General features: G+C 36.8%; 1 protein-coding gene across 1 annotated transcript in view; it reads right to left on the bottom strand.

Annotated features, from left to right (window-relative positions):
- The window catches only part of GABRA3 (gamma-aminobutyric acid type A receptor subunit alpha3), a 369,246-nt gene that overhangs the window by 51,833 nt on the left and 297,514 nt on the right, over window positions 1-19,899 (bottom strand). Inside the window, exon 9 of the mRNA XM_081809297.1 lies at window positions 8,024-8,167. Coding sequence (XP_081665423.1) covers window positions 8,024-8,167 — 144 coding nt within the window. The remainder of the gene's footprint in view (window positions 1-8,023; window positions 8,168-19,899) is intronic.

The following is a 19,899-nucleotide window of genomic DNA, read 5'->3' as shown; positions in this document are numbered from 1 at the left end:
AATATATGTTAAGAAAAAAAAAAAGAAGGTAGCGGGAGGGGAAGAATGAAGCGGGGGAAATTGGAGGGGTAGACGAACCATGAGAGACGATGGACTCTGAAAAACAAACAGGGTTTTAGAGGGGCGGGGGGTGGGAGGATGGGTTAGCCTGGTGATGGGTATTGAGGAGGGCACATTCTGCATGGAGCACTGGGTGTTATGCACAAACAATGAATCATGGAACACTTCATCTAAAACTAATGATGTAATGTATGGGGATTAACATAAGAATAAAAAATAAATAAAAAAAAAATTAAAAATAGATATATCATATGATCTAGCAATCCCACTTCTGGGTATATGTCCAAAAGAAACAAAATCAGTACCTAAAAGAGATATCTGCACCCCTATATTCATTGCAGCATTATTCACAATAGTCAATACATGGAAACAACCTAATTGTCCATCAATGAATGAATGAATAAATTAAATGTGATATATAGTTACACCCACACACAATGGAGTTTTATCTTAGCTGTAAAAAATGAAAAAATCCTGTCATTTCTGACAACATGGATGAACCTAGAAGACATTACGCTAAGTGAAATAAGCCAAAGACAAAAATTCTGTGGTATCATCTACATGTAGAATCTGAAAAAGTTGTACTTATAGAAACAAAGGAGAATGGTGGTTTCCAGGGGCTGAGGGGTAGGGAAAATGGGGAGATGTGGATCAAAGGGTACAAACTTCCAGCTATAAGATGAATAAATTCTGGGGATCTAATGTACAGCATGATGACTATAGTTAATAATACTGTATTGTATACTTGAAACTTGCTAAGAGAATAAATTAAGTGATCTCATCACCATAATAGTATGATAGATTATAGTAATAATTTCACAACATATACATATATTATCACATTGTACACCTTAAATGTATACAATTTTTTCAATTATATCTCAATAAAGTTGGGATGCCAGGGGAAGCAAAGAGGCAAAAAGAATTCTCCTTAGTGAGAACTGAAGCCTTTTGTTTGGTTGTGAAGATTTCCCCTTTCTGCCCTTGTATTGCAGACGATCTGGGTCTAATGTGAAATAGTCAAAGAGATAATGGAAAGTCACCTTTTCACATTCACAGGTATTCATAGCCTAGATACTTTCTGTGGGTGAAAATCACAAGTAAATGTTTAGAAACCTTAGCAAATGAATTCATTGTGTTAATTAACTGACTAGGTTCTCTTAAATATAACTCTGATGTTTTGTATCTGTTTACATCCCCTTCTCTGCCAAAGTAAGAGCCAAAGCTTTGATCAGATTGGAAGATTTTTTTTCCAACTTCCCAATTATATTTCCACCCTGTGTCTCAGCTTATTATTAAGCTTATTAAGTACCATCTGTGTTGTGTGTGAAATATTCAAGGGTACAATATAAAACATATAATGCATATGTATTCGCATATTTCTATGGATTAGAAATACAGAACAGTTCAGGAAATGCTTTACATAACTGAATATATTTTTATAAAGTGGATCATTATATTCCCCCTCTCCTTGCAGCCTCTCTTTGTGTCTTATTATGAAAGACAACCCTTTAAGAGGTTTGGAGAATTTTCCCCTGCCTTTGCACTCCAGCCTATTAAGTTCCATTTGTGTTAAATGTGAAATATTTGAGAATACAATGAAAAATACATTCACAATTTAGCTAGTATCAAAGGTTGTGAAAGACACAAGAAGATTTTTTAAATAGCTTGGCAAATTAACTCATTATACTAAGCGAGTGGATATATTTTCTTAAATTCATGTTTGTTTATTTGTTTTTCAATTCTCTTTCTCTGTTCCTTGAACTTTTATCTTGCCTTCTTTACTCTTTTCATCTCCATTGCTCTGACTTGTCTTGTGTGTCACTCTTTATTTTCTGCTTATTTATCTAGGCTACATGTCTAGAAAGATAATATATACAATGATAGTAATAAAAATGTTATTCTAACAAATGGTCAAATTTCTAGGAATGGAAAAATGAGATCATATACCCAAATCCTCCATTTAGAAAATTAATGCAATAATTAGCCAAATGAGAGAAAATGGAATTGGTCCTGAAATAGAGAATGGTGTGAATAGCTAAACACAGATTTTGAGGACTTTTATTCATTTATTTAACACATATTTGAATCTGGAGCAAAGAGGTAGAGCCCTCTGCTTAGAATTACAGGCATATCTCATTTTATTTACTTGATTATTTATTTATTTTATTGACGTATAGTTAACATATAATGTTATATTACTTTCAAGTATACCACAGAGTACTACACAGTGCTCATCACAATAAGCGTAGTTATCATCTGTCATTTTACAAAGTTATTACAATATTATGAACTATATTCCCTATGCCTTACCTTTCATCCTCATGATGTATTTATTTTATAACTGGAATTTTGTACCTCCTAATCCCCTTCATCTATTTTGCCCAACCCCTCCCCAAAACCACCAGTTCTCTGTATTTATGAGTCTTTTTCTATTTTTTATTTGTTCATTTCTTTTGTTTTGTTTTTAGATTCCACATATAAGTGAAATCATGTGGTATTTGTCTTTCTCGACTTATTTCACTTAGCACAATACCCTCTAGCTCCATCCATGTTGCCTCAAATGGCAAGATTTCATTGTTTTTTTTTTCTTTTTATGGCTAAGTAATATCCCATGTATGTGTGTGTGCATGTGTGTGTGTGTATGGCACATCTTCTTTATCCATTTGTCTATCTGTGAACACTTAGTTTGCTTCCATATCTTGACTATTGTAAATAATGCTGCAATGAACATAGAGGTGCATATGTCTTTTCTAATTAATGTTGTTTTCTTTGGTTTCTTTGGGTAAATACCTCAGTACTGGGTCTTTTACAAATTGAGGGTTTGTGGCAATCCTATGTCAAACAAGTCTATAGTACCAGTTTTCCAAAAGCATTTGCTCATTTCATGTCTCTGTGTTACATTTTAGTAAATCTTGCAATATTTCAAACTTTTTCGTTATTATTGTATTTATTATGGTAATCTGTGATCACTGATTATGACTTGCTGAAAGCTTAGGTGATGGTTAGGACTTTTGGGGAATAAGATATTTTTAAATTAAGGTATATAAATTTTTCAACATAATGTTCTCGTACACTTAATAAACTACAGTATAGTATAAACATAACTTTTATATGCACTGGGAAACCAAAAATGCACTTGACTCATTTTATTGCAATATTTCCTTTATTTTGGTGGTCTGAAACTGAACTGTCAGCATCTCCAAGGTATACCTGTACTTCTTACTAAGGACTGAGAGAGAGCATTCAGAGAGAAAGCCACTCATATAAAACAGAGCATTCATGGATTGTGGGTCTTTCTCTGGTCCAGCATTCCATTAATATGCTGGACCCCACATGGAGAAGCATATTTAGAATTCAGAAAAGAATGTCCATAATTTATAATCACATGAAAACAATACACATATATGTGAGGTAATAATATTAATATGGTTCCTAAATCAAAGGGTATCAAAGGGTGTACAGCAAAAAGTCTCCCTCCCATAGATACCCCCAAACCACCCATCTCGTTTCTCCTCTTCCAATTAACAGCCTCTTGGGGTGCCTCAGTGGCTCAGTCAGTTAAGCATCTGACTCTTGGTTTCAGCTCAGGTCATGATCTCAGGGTCATGGAATAGAGCCCTGTGTGGGCCTTGTGCTCAGCGCAGAACCTGCTTGAGATTCTTTCCCTTGGCCCCTCCCCCTGATCATGTTCTCTCTCTCTCAAAATAAATAAAAACTTTTTTTTAAAGTTGTAATTTCTACACTACTCTTTAAAAAGAAAAGGCAACAAAAACAATTAGCAGCCTCTTGTGTATCCTTCTAGAAATATTATCTCTATACCAGTATATATCCCTAAGTGTTCAGTGTTCTGTGCTTTGCTTTTTTTCACTCAACAATATATCCTGCAGATATTCCCTTTGAATGATACATCAAGAACTTCCTCTTTCCTTCTTACAGCTGCATAGTACTGAATTGTGTGAATGAATTTAATACATTAAATAACCTCTTTGCTGATGTACATTGTATCATGTTTTCAAAACTAATTTGAGATATAATCTAATTATATCTACAATGACCCTATTTTCAAATAAGGTCACTTACTGATGTACTGTGAGTCAGGATTTCAACATATCTTTTGAGGGGACATAATTCAACCCATAACATCTGCATTGTCAATAGTGAAGGGAAACTGGCATGCTAATACATTGATAATGGCACCATGAATTGTTTAACCCTGTAAAATGGCAATTTGTCAATATGTAATAAAATTTTAAAAAATATGTCTACTTTCTGAAATAGCATTCTCAGCATTCTGTCTATCCTAGGAAGATGATTACACAGGGACAAAATGTGATATAGAAAAAGGCCTTCACAGTGTTGTTTATAACATAAAAACACAGAAAATAATACTAAATAACTGGTTAAATGGACTATGATCTACATATATGAGGTCATTAAAATGAAGATATTATTTTATTGAGCTTCACAATGAAATACTACACTTCCCAATGATAACATAACTTATCATATCTTTGTCAAGAATTCTGTGGCCTTGAAGGAGTGCTTAATTTTCTTTTTAAATTTAAAGTACATAAAACAAGTAATAGTTAATGTTTATTATAATTATGTCTATTATAATTGTTTAAATATTACTATTTATAACTAACTAACACGAAGCAACAAGTATTGGCAAGGATATGGAGCAAAGAGAACCTTTGTGCACTTTGGTTGGTGGGATACAAATTGGCGCAACCACTATGGAAAATAGTATGGAGGTTCCTCAAAAAATTAAAAATAGAAATACCATATGATCCAACAATGCCTCTTCTGGGTACTTATCCAAAGAAAATGAAAACACTAACTCAAAGATATATGCACTTCCATGTTAATTGCGGCATTTTTACAATAGTCAAGATGATGTAGAAACAACCTAAGTGTCCACTGATGGATGAATGGATAAAGAAAATGTGCTGTGAATGTGTGTGTGTGTGTTGTATATATATATATGCATATACATACACATAGAAGCAGTGACAGTAGAATATTATTCAGCCATCAAAAGAAGGAAATCTTGCCATTTGCAACAACATGGATGGACCTTGAGGGCATTATGCTAAATGAAGTAAGTCAGAGGAACACCAATATTGTATGATCTCACTTATATATGGAATTTTTAAAAAAGAACAAAAAACAAACAAGCAAACAAACCAAGTTCATAGATACACAGAACAGATTGGTGGTTGCCAGGAGGTTGGGAGGGGCAGTGGGTGAAATGGGTGAAGGTGGTCAAAAGATACAAACTTCCATTATAAAATAAATAAGTCATGGGTATGCACTGTACAGCATGGTGACTATAGTTAATAATACTGTATTGTATATTTGAAAGTTGCTGAGAGTAGATCTTAAAAGTTCTCAAGAAAAAAAATTATAACTATATATGTTGACAGATGCTAACCAGAGTTACTGAGATAATCATTTTGTTATATATAAAAATATTGAATCATTATGTTGTATACCTGAAAGTAATATAATATCAAGTATATCTCAATAAAAATATTACTAACTTGTGTGTACATTTTATTTGGATTTTATGTTTGGTAATAAGAAAATATGCTTATAAAATTAAATTAAAAACAGTATCAATGGTATTTATGTAAAAAAATGCAAAGGAACCTTCTTAAAGATGATACACCAAAATGTACAATAATCAGTTAATGGTGGGATTAAAGAATATTTTAATTTCCATATTTTGGTCTTCTGTGTATTCTATTTTTCCTATAATGGATGTGCATTGCCTGTGTGATAAAGCCTAAACAAACAGTGGCTTAACCAAAGGAAACGGGAGCTGGGGCTGCTTGGATATCTAATGATGGACCTCAAAAATTGATGCCAGGTGAGCAGTGCTAAGGAAGGACTGGGAAGTGAGGAGAGCCAATGGATGCAGCGGGAATTCTCTCCCACCCCCAGGGTAGACATCCTGGATGGGGGGGTGGTGTACCTTGGGCCTCTAAGGACCCTCTGTGCTGCTCTGAGCAGAGCCTTGCCACCTGCAGGCATACACACGACCTCCTCTAGTATCCTGGGTCCTCTTTGCCCACAGCTCACATGGGAGGAAGAACAGGCATGCATTTCAGGTATGTGATCGCAGAAAGGAGGTCCTGGCCCCAGCTGCAAAGGCAGCACAATGCAGATGCACCCAGTAGCAGAACAGAGGCTTTTGCTCAAAAACGTTAAGGGGTACCATAGGACAGAAAGAATGCAGTATGCACATGTGGGTGCTGAAGGCCCTGCTCCCTCCCCCTGTTCGGGGAGAGCAGAACCACTGTCCAGGTGGGGAAGACTACCCCCCATATACACACACCAAGTCCAGCTGAGGTACCCTTGGCCCTACCCTTTCATGGGGCCCCAGAAGTGGGTTTTAAGCACCCTAACAAGGCCTGTGCCCCATCCAGGGATCAGGGCATGCAAACCTAGCAGTAGGTCTGCAACCAGTGGTCAATACTTATACCATGATATAGATTCACTGTGAGTAAACCAAGTTGGGGAGGTCGGGCAACTGGCCCCAGACCACACTTTTAATGCTTCCAGATGATAGGAGGCATAACCAGAATCTCAGCTCCAGGAGCACAATAACCCACCATGAAGACATGGAATGCTCCTTGGAGCAAAGTAATGAGGTCCAGGTGGCCTGGGCACACCCACCTCCGGCACCCACCTGTACACTGTCTCTAAAACCGGGCACTTGGCTCCAACAGCTAGCTCACACCACTGGAGGGGGAGAATTCTTGGACTTGGGCCAGCTATGTACATTAGTGCCTGCCCAGCTGCTCAGACTGGTCCACCAACTACCAACTCCATGGGCCAAACCCCAGAATTCTCTCAGAGGAGAGCAGCCCACACCCCTGTGGCCCCATACTCTCTCTACCTTTCACTTCTTACTCTGAACCAGTTGCAGCTTCTCTGATAGATCATGTTTTCATACTGACACTTCAGTATTGCCTTTCCTTTTAATAGCCTTTCCCCATACCAAATTCCAAATCTCGAAATCCGGTTGCCCCTGAAATCTATTTTAAATGCTTCTTTATTTAGGTACCCTCCCCTGATCCTGGGATGGAGGGAAAACAGGGCACAGACAAGATGATATATTATAACATCACAAGAAGTGGGAGCAGTGTCCAGATAATGAAATAAAAGAACAAGAGTACCCTAATTCATTTATAATTATGGATTCAGATCTTTCACCAAGACAAGTGTTGAAAGTTCCTGCCCTTAACAGCAAAAAATATAGTAAGCTATGTGGGCCCCCAAGATATACTCCATTTTGCCAAATACCCTAGGGTTAGTTCAGAGTCAGGGTGCCTCCTTCCTTAGGACCCTGTAACTGGTCAGTCTCTAAATAGGACCCAAGACTACAAAACAAATCTCTAGGTTCCAATTATCAATCCAAGGATTAAGCTATTGAGAGGACCTGGCAAGGTTTGCCAGACAGACTTGTTTTTGAGATGGGCGACTCACTTAAAAAAATAATTCCATGGCTCATCCTTGGACCTCCTGGCTCTGTACCTGGACTCTCCTGGGTTATTAATTTGTCACTTCAGCATTGGCAGAGTTGAGCAAATGTCTTCATGAAACCTTTAGGATCAATGTTCAGTTCTCCCACCATCATGGCTTCCCTCTGCCTTCTCTTCTACCACAGTCCAGCCATAATGTCCTTGACCTTCTAACCCACTTAGACAGCAGGGCATCATAGTTAAAAGCATTGGCTTGGGAGCCAATCTATCTTGAGTTCAGATCTGGGCTCTGATATTATATAATGTAACATGGGGCAAATAACTGAACATTTCTATGTCTCAATTTCCTTATGATAATTGTACCTACATCACAAGACTATTTTGAGAATTATATGTTTTTATAAGCACAGGTATAAGACGGGTATATGGTTCAGGTTACAAAATGCTTATTAAATAAAATAAATAAATACCTGTACTAGACCGGATTATCTCTGTCCCAACAACATGGCCCAGCAGGTCATACTGATTCAGGCGGGAGCCATCCTGTGCTACTTCCACAGATTTGTTCTTCCCAAGAGTCCAAGAATAAACCACTTCAGCTGTTGTATAGGCATCTAAGGCAGAAAAGGACGAAGAAGTTGAAGAGAAAAGAAAATAATTATCCTTAATACTGAACTTGCACGAGATTGAAATACAGCTTCCCTCCCAAAAGAGTTCTGGGTATGTGTTCTGTCTTCAACTGTAGTATATTTATCCATCCATCTAGTAAACACTCACTGAATAACTTCTGTAGTTTATGCTGGATACACAGGAGTGAACACAAAGTGGTCTCTTCTTTCAATGACTCACAGTCTTCTGGACTGACAATAAATTGTTAGACTTTTCCTTCTCTTGGAGGGTAGACAATAGAGACAAAGGGAGGAATAGAGAAAATATTATCTAATGCAGATGTCACAAATTCAAATGCCTATAGGAGTGGTATCTTAAATAAGTAAATCAGGCTAGTTGTAAAAAAAAAACTCAAAAATAAAACAATTTTAATTATTATGGGGTGAGCATATGAGATAAGGTAAAAATCATTGTAGAGATATTCTAAGTTAAAAACATAAAAACCTCAAATTAAAAATAGCAATAATTATTACAATTTCCTTTTAAAAAGTATTTCCACTTTGATTTGCAAAACAGAAACCTGCCTCCTTTACTTCTGCACCAAGTTATTAACGTCAGGTTTTGTATTTGGAATTCCCATGTTGAGTACAGAATTTAAGTATGGATTAGTTTTAATAGGGGTGTGGGTAAGAGAAATGGTGAGAGAATAAGGAATGATGTTATTTAGTTTGTCAGTATCTTAAAGGAAGAGAGTTGCTTTCTTTCCAGACATGGATTTACTCTTTGTACAGTGGGTTTTATGTTGGGGTGAGCACCTTGCCCTAACTCAGGCACCTAGGTTCATAAAGAGAAGCTGAACAGAATACTGTTCACCTATTTCACCCAACTTTTGAGCTGTTGTTCAACTCAGTAGGAGGTCTCCAGCTCGTGGTGGCAGCTGTTGTCTCTATAATATGCTCTATTAAAGCCTTTTACCACAAAGCAAATAATTCCTAGTGAATCTACCAGTGAACAAACATAAATTTTGTGTCTTTACAAAACTTTGCAACACTGGATATACATTTCATTAAGTCTGACATTAATACTTGCATGTACTAATTGTGGTCTGCTTATATTATACTACTTAGGACTTTTCTCAATATACCCAAATAAACCATTTTTGGATTTTCTTGTAACGGACAACCGCCAAAAATTTCTTCATTTACATCAAAATTCTCATTGAAATCATGAAAAAATATATATAACTACAGTATTTTTTATATCTGTGCTCTCATAAGCTATAAAAAGATGCCACAAGAAATCCAGCTTTCCATATAATATGCCCTATATATGGCCTCAGTCATTTATTCACCACAGATAAAAATACTTTAGTTTGGGGCACCTGGGTGGCTCAGTTGATGAAGTGTTTGACTTTGGCTCAGGTCATGATCCCAGGGTCCTGGGATTGAGCCCTGCACCGGGCTCCCTGCTCCATGAGGAGCCTGCTTCTCCCTCTCCCACTCCCCCTGCTTGTGCTCTCTCTCTCTCTCTCTCTGTCAAATAAGTAAATAAAATCTTAAAAAATACATGTAGTTCAGCATATAATTTATTCTGCAATGGACAATTTTTATAAATTTGGCATCTATAAAATATTTTGGTACCTGGAAAGGTTTGTTGCTTAATATATAATTTCATTTCCCAGCAGCAACACTTAGTGTATTCATTTAAACACAAAACCTGTTGAACTTTCAGTCTGTATTTTAAAGCTAATTAAGACTTTCATTGTACATCTTTTTTATATATCAATTATAGTTCTTTATAACAAATTGCATAATGTTAATACCTGAAGTTTTATTTCTTCAACAAAGGTGTACTTTGTATGCATAATAAAGATGTAGAAATAGTCTTAATTTCTATAAGGAAATGTAAACTCCCCTGGTTTTGAAACCAGTCCTTTCAGTCTTTTTTATTTTTGTTAAGTTTTGATAACAGGTAACTCTGTCACTTTCCTCTTAATTCCACTAGGAGCTCTTAATTCTATATGTAAAACAAAGGTGCAAGTGAGTTGATTAATGGCAACTGACATTGGACCCTTTTTCAGGGAGAGGGTAGAAAGTAATGGAAATTTGGAGGAATGGTCAAGCATTACAAGGACAACCACTACTCAGCTGATTGTGGCCATGTGAGAATTTGAGACCAATGTTCTCATATCTTCTTATTTCATAAAATAATAAATCTGGAGTTTTATGTGACATCTCCCAAATTTCAAATCTTTGCAAATAATTTTAAAAGTTATAAACACTGTATGGATCAAACAAATCATATTTGCAAACCACCAATTTGCAACTTCTGGTCTAGAGATCTTCTCCTATAGATGGCTATGCTTTTTGTGATTCAACCTTGGAAATAAAGGATCCTCTGCTTCCTATGGGATATTTAGGCCTCCCAACCAGAATTGTAGATCTTTATTTTTTTTTTAATTTAGATTCAATTAGCCAACATATAGTACATCAATAGTTTAAGATGTAGTGTTCAATAATTCATCAGTTGCATATAACACCCAGTGCTCAGCACCACATGTGCCCTCCTTAATGCCCATCACCTGGTTACCCCATCCCTCCATCTCCCCTCTCTTCTGTAACCCTCAGTTTGTTTCCCAGAGTCTAGAGTCTCTCATGGTTTGTCTCCCTCTTGGATTTCTTCCTCTTCAGTTTCCCCTCCCTTCCCCTGTGGTCCTCTGCACTATTTCTTATGTTCCACATATGAGTGAAACCCTATGATAATTGTCTTTCTCTGATTGATTTATTTCACTCAGCAGTGTCCCACATGTTTCTTACTCTTTTCTGTATTTTTGTCTCTCTGTGCTTCAGTTTTGTTATTTTCTGTTTCCCTATATTTTAAGTTCTCTAATCCCATATTCTACTTGTTAAATCTATCCATTGGAGGGAGTCCAAGATGGCAGAGGAGTAGGAGACCTTAGTTTCATCTGGTCCCAGAAATTCAGCTAGATAGCTATCAAATCATTCTGAACACCTGTGACCTCAACCAGAGATCTGAGAAAAGAATAGCTGCAACTCTACAAATAGAAAAGCAACCACTTTCTGCAAGGTAGGAGGTGCAGAGAAGTGAATTCAAGGTGATATATGGGAAGATAAACCACTGGGGGAGGGAGCCTCCATCAGCCAGCTACTGGCAAGTGATATAGCAGTGGAGCACAAAATCAGAACTTTTAGAAGTCTGCTCCAGTGAGGGACATCACTCAGGTGACTAAGCAGGGGTGGAACCCTAGGTGGGACAGTGTCGTCTCAGGATCCTTGGGGTCACAGGAAGACTGGGGGTGGCTGAATGCACCAGAGTTCCCAGGCATTGGAGCTGGGAAGCCAGCTCCAGGGCTGGAGATTGAGAGGTCGCCATTTTCATTCTCATCTTCTAAAGCAGCAAGGAAAGCCTTCAGGGAACAAAAGCCACATAGAGCAAACCAGAGGAGAATACTTAGCCTGGCCCCCTGGCAAGGGTGGTGCAATTCCACCCAGGGCAAATACACTTGAGAATCAAAGCAACAGGCCCCTCCCACAGAAGATCAGCAAGAACATCCAGCCAAGACCCAAGTTTACCAATCAATGAGAACTGCAAAACTCCAGAGCTAGGGGAACACAGCACATAGAACTCATGGCTTTTTCCCCATGATTCTTTAGCCTTTCATCTTTAATTTTTTCCTTTTTTTTTTTTTTAAAGATTTTATTTATTTATTTGACAGAGAGAGACACAGCGAGAGAGGGAACACAAGCAGGGGGAGTGGGAGAGGGAGAAGCAGGCCTCCCACAGAGCAGGGAGCCTGATGCAGGACTTGATCCCAGGACCCTGGGATCATGACCTGAGCCAAAGGCAGACACTTAACGACTGAACCAGCCAGGCGCCCCCATCTTTAATTTTTTCTTAATTATTTTCTCTTTTCTTTTGCAACCAATTTCTCATTTTATCAACTCTTTCTTTAATCTTTTTTAATTTTCATTTTTACAGTTATATTCTATTCCTTCATTGTATTTTTTATATAGATAGATAGATAGATAGATAGATAGATAGATAGAGATAAATAAATAGATAGATAGATGATAGATAGATATATTCTTTCTTTACAATTTTTGGATGCAGTTTCTTCTAACAGACCAAAATACAGCCAAAATCTAGTGTATGGCTCTGTTCTATTCACCTGTCTGATCATATTCTCTTTTTCCTTCTTTTTTTTTTTTGTTGTTGTTGTTTTGTTAAAGTCTTTTTTAAAATTCATCTTTACAGTTATATTCTATCCTTTCATTGTATTTAATTTTATTTTTATACATATATAAGTTTTTCTTCCTTTACAATTTTGGGATGTAGTTTTCTTTTTTTTGGGTGGGGGGAGGATCTAGTTTTCTAACAAACAGACCAAAATACACACAGGATCCAGTGTATTGCTCTATTCTGTTCACCTGTCTGCTTTTTTTTTTTTTCCTTTAAAAAGAAATTTTTTTTTTTTGTTTCCCATATCTTCTGATTTGTTTAGTGTATATTTCTCTGGGGTCATTGTTGCTATTTTAGTATTTTATTCTCTTGTTCATCTATTCTTCTCTAGACAGAATGACAAGAAGGAAAAACTCACCACAAAAAAGAGAACAAGAGGCAGTACTGACTGCCAGGGACCTAATCAGTATGGACATAAGTAAGATGTTGGAAACAGAGTTCAGAATAATGATTATAAAGATACTAGATAGACCTGAAAAAGGCATAGAAGACACTAGAGAATCCCTTTCTGGAGAAATAAAAGAACTAAAATCTAACCGTGCTGAAATCAAACAGGCTATTAATGAGATGCAATTAAAAATGGAGTCTCTAACTCCTAGGATAAATGAGGCAGAAGAGAGAATTGGTGATAGAGAAGACAAATGATGGAGAATAAGAAGCTGAGAAAAAGAGAGATAAACAACTATTGGATCATGAGGAGAGAATTCGAGAGATAAGTGACACCATAAAGTGAAACAATATTAGAATACTTGGTATCCCAGAAGAAGAGGAAAGGGGGGTGTGCACAAGATATATTGGAGCAAATTATAGTGGAGAACTTCCCTAATCTAGGGAAGAGAACAGGCATCCAAGTCCAGCAGGCAGAGAGAACACCCCTCAAAAATCAATAAAAATAGATTAACACCCCAACAAATAATAGTGAAACTTGCAAATCTCAGAGACAAAGAGAAAATCCTGAAAGCAGCTTGGGACAAGAGGTCTGTAACCTACAAGGGTAGAAACATTAGATTGGCAGCAGACTGATCCACAGAGACCTGGCAGGCCAGAAAGAACTGGCATGATATATTCATGGAGCTAAATGAGAAAAATATTCAGCCAAGAATACTTTATCCAGCTAGGATGTCATTCAAAATAGAGGAGTGATAAAAAGCTTCCAGGACAAACAGAAACTAAAAGAATTTGTGAACACCAAACCATCCCTACAAGAAATATTAAAAGGGATATTTTAAGCAAAGAGAGAGCCCAAAAGTAACATAGATCAGAAAGGAAGAGACAATATACAGAAGCAGTGACTTTACAGATAATACAATGGCACTAAATTCATATATTTCAATAGTTACTCTGAGTGTAAATGGACTAAATGCCCCAATCAAGACACAGGGTATCAGATTGGATAAAAAAGCAAGACCCATCAATATACTGTCTGCAAGAGACTCATTTTAGACCCAAACACACCCCCAGATTGAAAGTGAGGGGGTGGAAAACCATTTACCATGCTAATGGACATCAAAAGAAAGCTGGGATGGCAATCCTTATAGCAGACAAATTAGATTTTAAACCAAAGACTGTAATAAGAGAAGAGGAAGGACACTATTTCATAATTAAAGGGTCTATACAACAAGAAGATCTAACAATTGTAAATATTTATGCCCCTAACATGGGAACAGCAAATTATATAAGCCAATTAATAACAAAATTAAAGAAACACATTGATCCTAATACAATAATAGTAGGGTACTTTAACACCCCACTCACTGCACAGATCATCTAAGCAGAAGACCAACAAGGAAACAAGGTTTTTGAATGACACACTGAACCAGATGGACTTCACAGATATATTCAAAACACTCCATCCTAAAGCAAAAGAATGAACATTCTTCTCAAATGCACACGGAACATTCTCCAGATTAGATCACATAGTGGGTCACAAATCAGGTCTCTATCAGTACCAAAGAATTGGGATCATTCCCTGCATATATTTAGACCAGAATGCTTTGAAACAGGAACTTAATCACAAGAGGAAATTTGGAAAGAACTCAAATACATGGAGGCTAAAGAGCATCCTACTAAAGAATGAATGGGTCAACCAGGAAATTAAAGAAAGAATTAAAAAAAAATCATGGAAACAAAAGAAAATGAAAACACAATTGTTCAAAACCTTTGGGATGCAGCAAAGGCAGTCCTAAGAGGGAAGTATATAGCAATACAAGTCTTTCTCAAGAAACAAGAAGAGTCTCAAATACACAACCTAACTTTAAACCTAAAGGAGCTGAAGAAAGAACAACAAATAAAGTCTAAATCCAGCAGGAGAAGAGAAATAATAAAGATTAGAGCAGAAATCAGTGAAATTGAAACCAAAAGAACAGAACAGATCAATGAGACTAGGAGCTTGTTCTTAGAAAGAATTAGTAAGATTGATAAACCCCTAGCCACAGGTACCAAAAAGAAAAAGAGAAAGGACCCAAAAATATAAAATCATGAATGTAAGAGGAGAGATCACAACCAACACCAAAGAAATACAAACAATTAAAGAACATATTATGAGCAACTATATGCCAACAAATTAGGCAATTGGAAGAAATGGACGCATTCCTAGAGATGTATAAACTAGCAAAACTGAAACAGGAAGAAATAGACAACCTGAACAGACCCATAAACACAAAAGAAATTGAAGCAGTAATCAAAAATCTCCCAACAAACAAGAGTCCAGGGCCTGATGGCTTCCCAGGGGAATTCTACCAAACATTTAAAGAAGAATTAATATCTATTCTTCTGAAGCTGTTTCAAAAAATGGAAATGGAAGGAAAACTTCCAAACTCTTTCTATGAGGCCAGCATTACCTTGATCCCAAAACCAGGCAAAGACCCCACCCAAAAGGAAAATTACAGACCAATATCCCTGATGAACGTGGATGCCAAAATTCTTACCAAAAATACTAGCCAATAGGGTCCAACAGTACATTAAAATGATTATTCACCATGACCAAGTGGGATTTATTCCTGGGATGTAAGCATGGTCCAACATCCACAAATCAATGTGATACACTACATAAATAAAAGAAAGGACAAGAACCATATGATCCTCTCAATAGATGCAGAAAAAGCATTTGACAGAGTACAGCATCCTTCCTTGATTAAAACTCTTCACAGTGAAGGGATAGAGGGAATATACCTCTATATCATAAAAACCATATTGGAAAAGCCCACAACAAATATTATTCTCAATGGGGAGAAACTGAGAGCTTTTCCCCTAAGGTCAGGAATACAGCAGGGATGTCCACTATCACCACTGCTGTTCAACATAGTACTAGACGTCCTAGCCTCAGCAATCAGACAACAGAAAGAAATAAAAGGCATTCAAATTGGCAAAGAAGACATCAAACTCTCACTCTTCACAGAGGACATGATACTTTATGTGGAACACCCAACATACTCTACCCCAAAATTCGTAGAACTCATATAAGAATTCAGCAACATGGCAAGATATAAAATCAATGTACAGAAATCAATTGCATTTCTATACACTAATAATGTGACTGATGAAAGAGAAATTAAGGAATCAATCCCATTTACAATTGAATCAAAACCCATAAGATACCTAGGAATAAACCTAACCAAAGAGGCAAAGGATCTGTACTCAGAAAACTATAGAACACTTATGAAAGAAATTGAGGAAGACACAAAGAAATGGAAAAAAGTTCCATGCTCAAGGGTTGGAAGAACAAATATTGTTAAAATTTCTATGACACCTAGAGCTATCTACACATTCAATGCAATCCCTATCAAAATACCATCATCATTTTCCACAGAGCTAGAACAAATAATCCTAAAATTTGTATGTAATCAGAAAAGACCCTGAATAGCCAAAGGAATGTTGAAAAAGAAAACCAAAGCTGGTGGCATCAGAATTCCAGACTTGACGCTCTATTACAAAGCTGTAATCATCAAGACAGTATGTTACTGGCACAAAAAAAGACACACAGATCAATGGAACAGAATAGAGAACCCGGAAATGGATACTTAACTGTATGGTCAACTAATCTTCGACAAAGCAGGGAAGAATATCCAATGGAAAAAAGACAGTCTCTTCAATAAACGGTGTTGGGAAAATTGGACAGTCACATGCAGAAGAATGAAACTGGACCATTTCCTTTCACCATACACAAAAATAGACTCAAAATGGATGAAAGATCTAAATGTGAGGCAGGAATCCATTAAAATCCTAGAGAAAAACACAGGCAGCAACCTCTATGATCTCAGCCACAGCAACTTCCTGCTAGACATGTCTCCAAAGACAAAGGAAACAAAGGCAAAAATGAACTATTGGGACTTCATGAAGATAAAAAGCTTTTGCACAACAAAGGAAACAGTCAAAAAAACCAAAATACAACTGACAGAATGGAGGAAGATATTTGCAAATGACATATCAGATAAAGGGCTAGTATCCAAAATCTATAAAGAATTTATCAAACTCAAAACCTAAAGAATAATCCAATCAAGAAATGGGCAGAAGACATGAACAGATATTTCTCCAAAGAAGACATACAAATGGCCAAAAAACACATGAAAAAAATGCTCCACATCACTTGCCATCTGGGAAATACAAATCAAAACCACAATGAAATACCACCTCACACCAGTCAGAATGGCTAAAATTAACAACTCGAGAAACAACAGTTGTTGGCAAGGATGCAGAGAAAGGGAAACCTTCTTACACTGTTGGTAGGAATGCAAACCGGTGCGGCCACTCTGGAAAACAGTATGGAGGTTGCTCAAGAAGTTAAAAATAGAGCTACCCTGTGACCTAGCAATTGCACTACTAGGTATTTATCCAAAGGATACAAACATAGTGATTTGAAGGGACACATGCCCCCCAATGTTTATAACAGCAATGTCCACAATAGCCAAAATTTGGAAAGAGCTCAGGTGTCTGTCAACAGATGAATGGATAAAGAAGAAGTGGTATACCCAAAGATACAAATGTAGTGATCCAAAGGGGTATGTGCACCCTGATGTTTATATCAGCAATGTCCACAATAGCCAAACTATAGAAAGGGCCAAGATGTCCATCAACAGATGAATGGATAAAGAAGATGTGGTATATATATACAATGGAATATTATGCAGCCATCAAAAAAACGAAATCTTGCCATTTGCAACAATGTGGATGGAACTAGAGGGTATTATGCTGAGTGAAATAAGTCAATCAGAGAAAGACATGTATCATATGATATCACTGATATGGGGAATTCTTAATTTCAGGAAACAAACTGAGGGTTGCTGGAGTGCTGGGGGGTGGGAGGGATGGGGGGGCTGGGTGATAGACACTGGGGAGGGTATGTGCTATGGTGAGCGCTGTGAATTGTGTAAGACTGTTGAATCACAGTCCTGTACCTCTGAAACAAATAATATATTATATGTTAAAAAAAAGAAGAAGATAGTAGGAAAGGAAAAATGAAGGGGGGGAAATCAGAGGGGGAGACGAACCATGAGAGACTATGGACCCTGAGAAACAAACTGAGGGTTCTAGAGGGGAGGGGGGTGGGGGGATGGGTTAGCCTGGTGATGGGTATTAAAGAGGGCATGTATTGAATAGAGCACTGGGTGTTATACACAAACAATGAATCATGGAACACTACATCAAAAACTAATGATGTAATGTATGGTGATTAACATAACATAATAAAATTAAAAAAAAAAGAAGTGGTATAGATATATACAATGGCATATTACTCAGCCATCAAAAGAATGAAATCTTGCCATTTGCAATGACGTGGATGGAAGTAGAGGTTATTATGCTAAGTGAAATAAGTCAATCAGAGAAAGACAATTATCATATGATCACATTCATATGTGGAATTTAAGAAACAAAACAGAGGATCACAGGAGAAGAGAGGAAAAAAATAAAACAAGATGAAGCCAGAGAGGGAGACAAACCATAAGAGACTAAATTATAGGAAACAAACATGGTTGCTGGAGGGGAGGGAGGTGGGAGGGATGGGTTGATAGATATTAAGGAGGGCATGTGATGTAATGAGCACTGGGCATTTTATAAGCCTGGTGAATTACTGACCTCTACCTGTGAAACCAATAATACATTATATGTTAATTAATTGAATTTGAATTAAAAAATGGAAAAAAAATCTATCCATTGAATTCTGAATTTTGGATGTGTATTTTTCCATAAGTAATTTCTAATTTGTTCTTCTTTATAGATTCCAATTTTCTGTTGAAATTCTTTTTTATCTCTTTTATCTCTTTGATTCATCTTTTCTTTTTTTTCTTGAACATATTAACCATAGTTTTTAAAAGCCCTTATCTACAAACTCTGATATCTGAGTCACCTGTTAATCTATTTCTGTATTCCATTTCTTTTTGTTTTAAAATCTTGGTTTTAGGTCATATGGTCCTGTGTGTTGTTATGCTTAATGATTTTTTTATTGAATTGCAGACTTTGTATAATAATCTGTAGAACTTTTTAGATGATGTTGACTTCCACCAGAAAGGCCTCATTCTTTCCTTTGCTAAACAGAGTGTGGGAGAATTATTACTTTAATCCCATAAGGGACTGCATTGAATTCTAGTTTTGGTTAAACTTGGTATGTCTCTGCTGCTCCCTTGTAACTAGGACATAGCTTCTCTAGAGATTTAAACTGAGTGTGTGGCATACCTTCTTTTTTATACCATTGGTAGACTGTAGGAAAACCAGTTTTACTTTTCAGAGGTTTTTATATTCTTTTTTAGCCTTATGATTTGTGCATATTCAAAATTTAGCAATTGTATTGTGAAGGATATTAGCCAAGAGTTTGAGACCTTCTAGAGCTCTACTTTTATCACTTTAGCTCTGTGTGACCATGAAAACTATTGCTTTTTTCCCCCCTATCATCTAGCAGCAGACCTATGCTTAGGGCAAAACTTGAATTTTAAGCTGCAATCAATGGCCAGAATTCTCAAATACCACAACGAATGAAGAAGATGCAGGTCACAAATTCATCTATGAGAAGTTCTACCCTTCCTCCAGAATTTTTGTCTTTCAATCTTCATTGCTTCTACAGTTCTAGGTTTTCTAATTGTTCATGAGGGGAGCACTGTTCACCCACAGATAGTCTTTCTCACTATTTTTGCTCCTACCACTGTAATCTGAGCCATTATCATTTCTCATCTGAACTATTGCAATACACTTTTAACTGACCTTCCTTCTTTTGTTCTTCCCATATTTATTTTTTTTTTGTAGTTTTTAATTTTATTATGTTATGCTAGTCACCATACAATACATCATTTGTTTTTGATGTGGTGATCCACGATCCATTGTTTTCGAATAACACCCAGTGCTCCATGTAGTACGTGCCCTCCTTAATACCCATCACCGGGCTAATCAACCTCCCCTCCCCCCTCCCCTCTAAAACCCTGTTTGTTTCTCAGGTCCATAGTCTCTCATGGTTCATCTCTCCTTCCAATTCCCCCCGCCCATTTTTCCC

This window comes from Leptonychotes weddellii, chromosome X (assembly GCF_054177405.1).
Source record: "Leptonychotes weddellii isolate Sample4059 chromosome X, ASM5417740v2, whole genome shotgun sequence".
Taxonomy (NCBI): domain Eukaryota; kingdom Metazoa; phylum Chordata; class Mammalia; order Carnivora; family Phocidae; genus Leptonychotes; species Leptonychotes weddellii.
The sequence above is the reverse complement of the archived record's forward strand: the minus strand, read 5'-3'. Positions and strand labels throughout refer to the sequence as shown.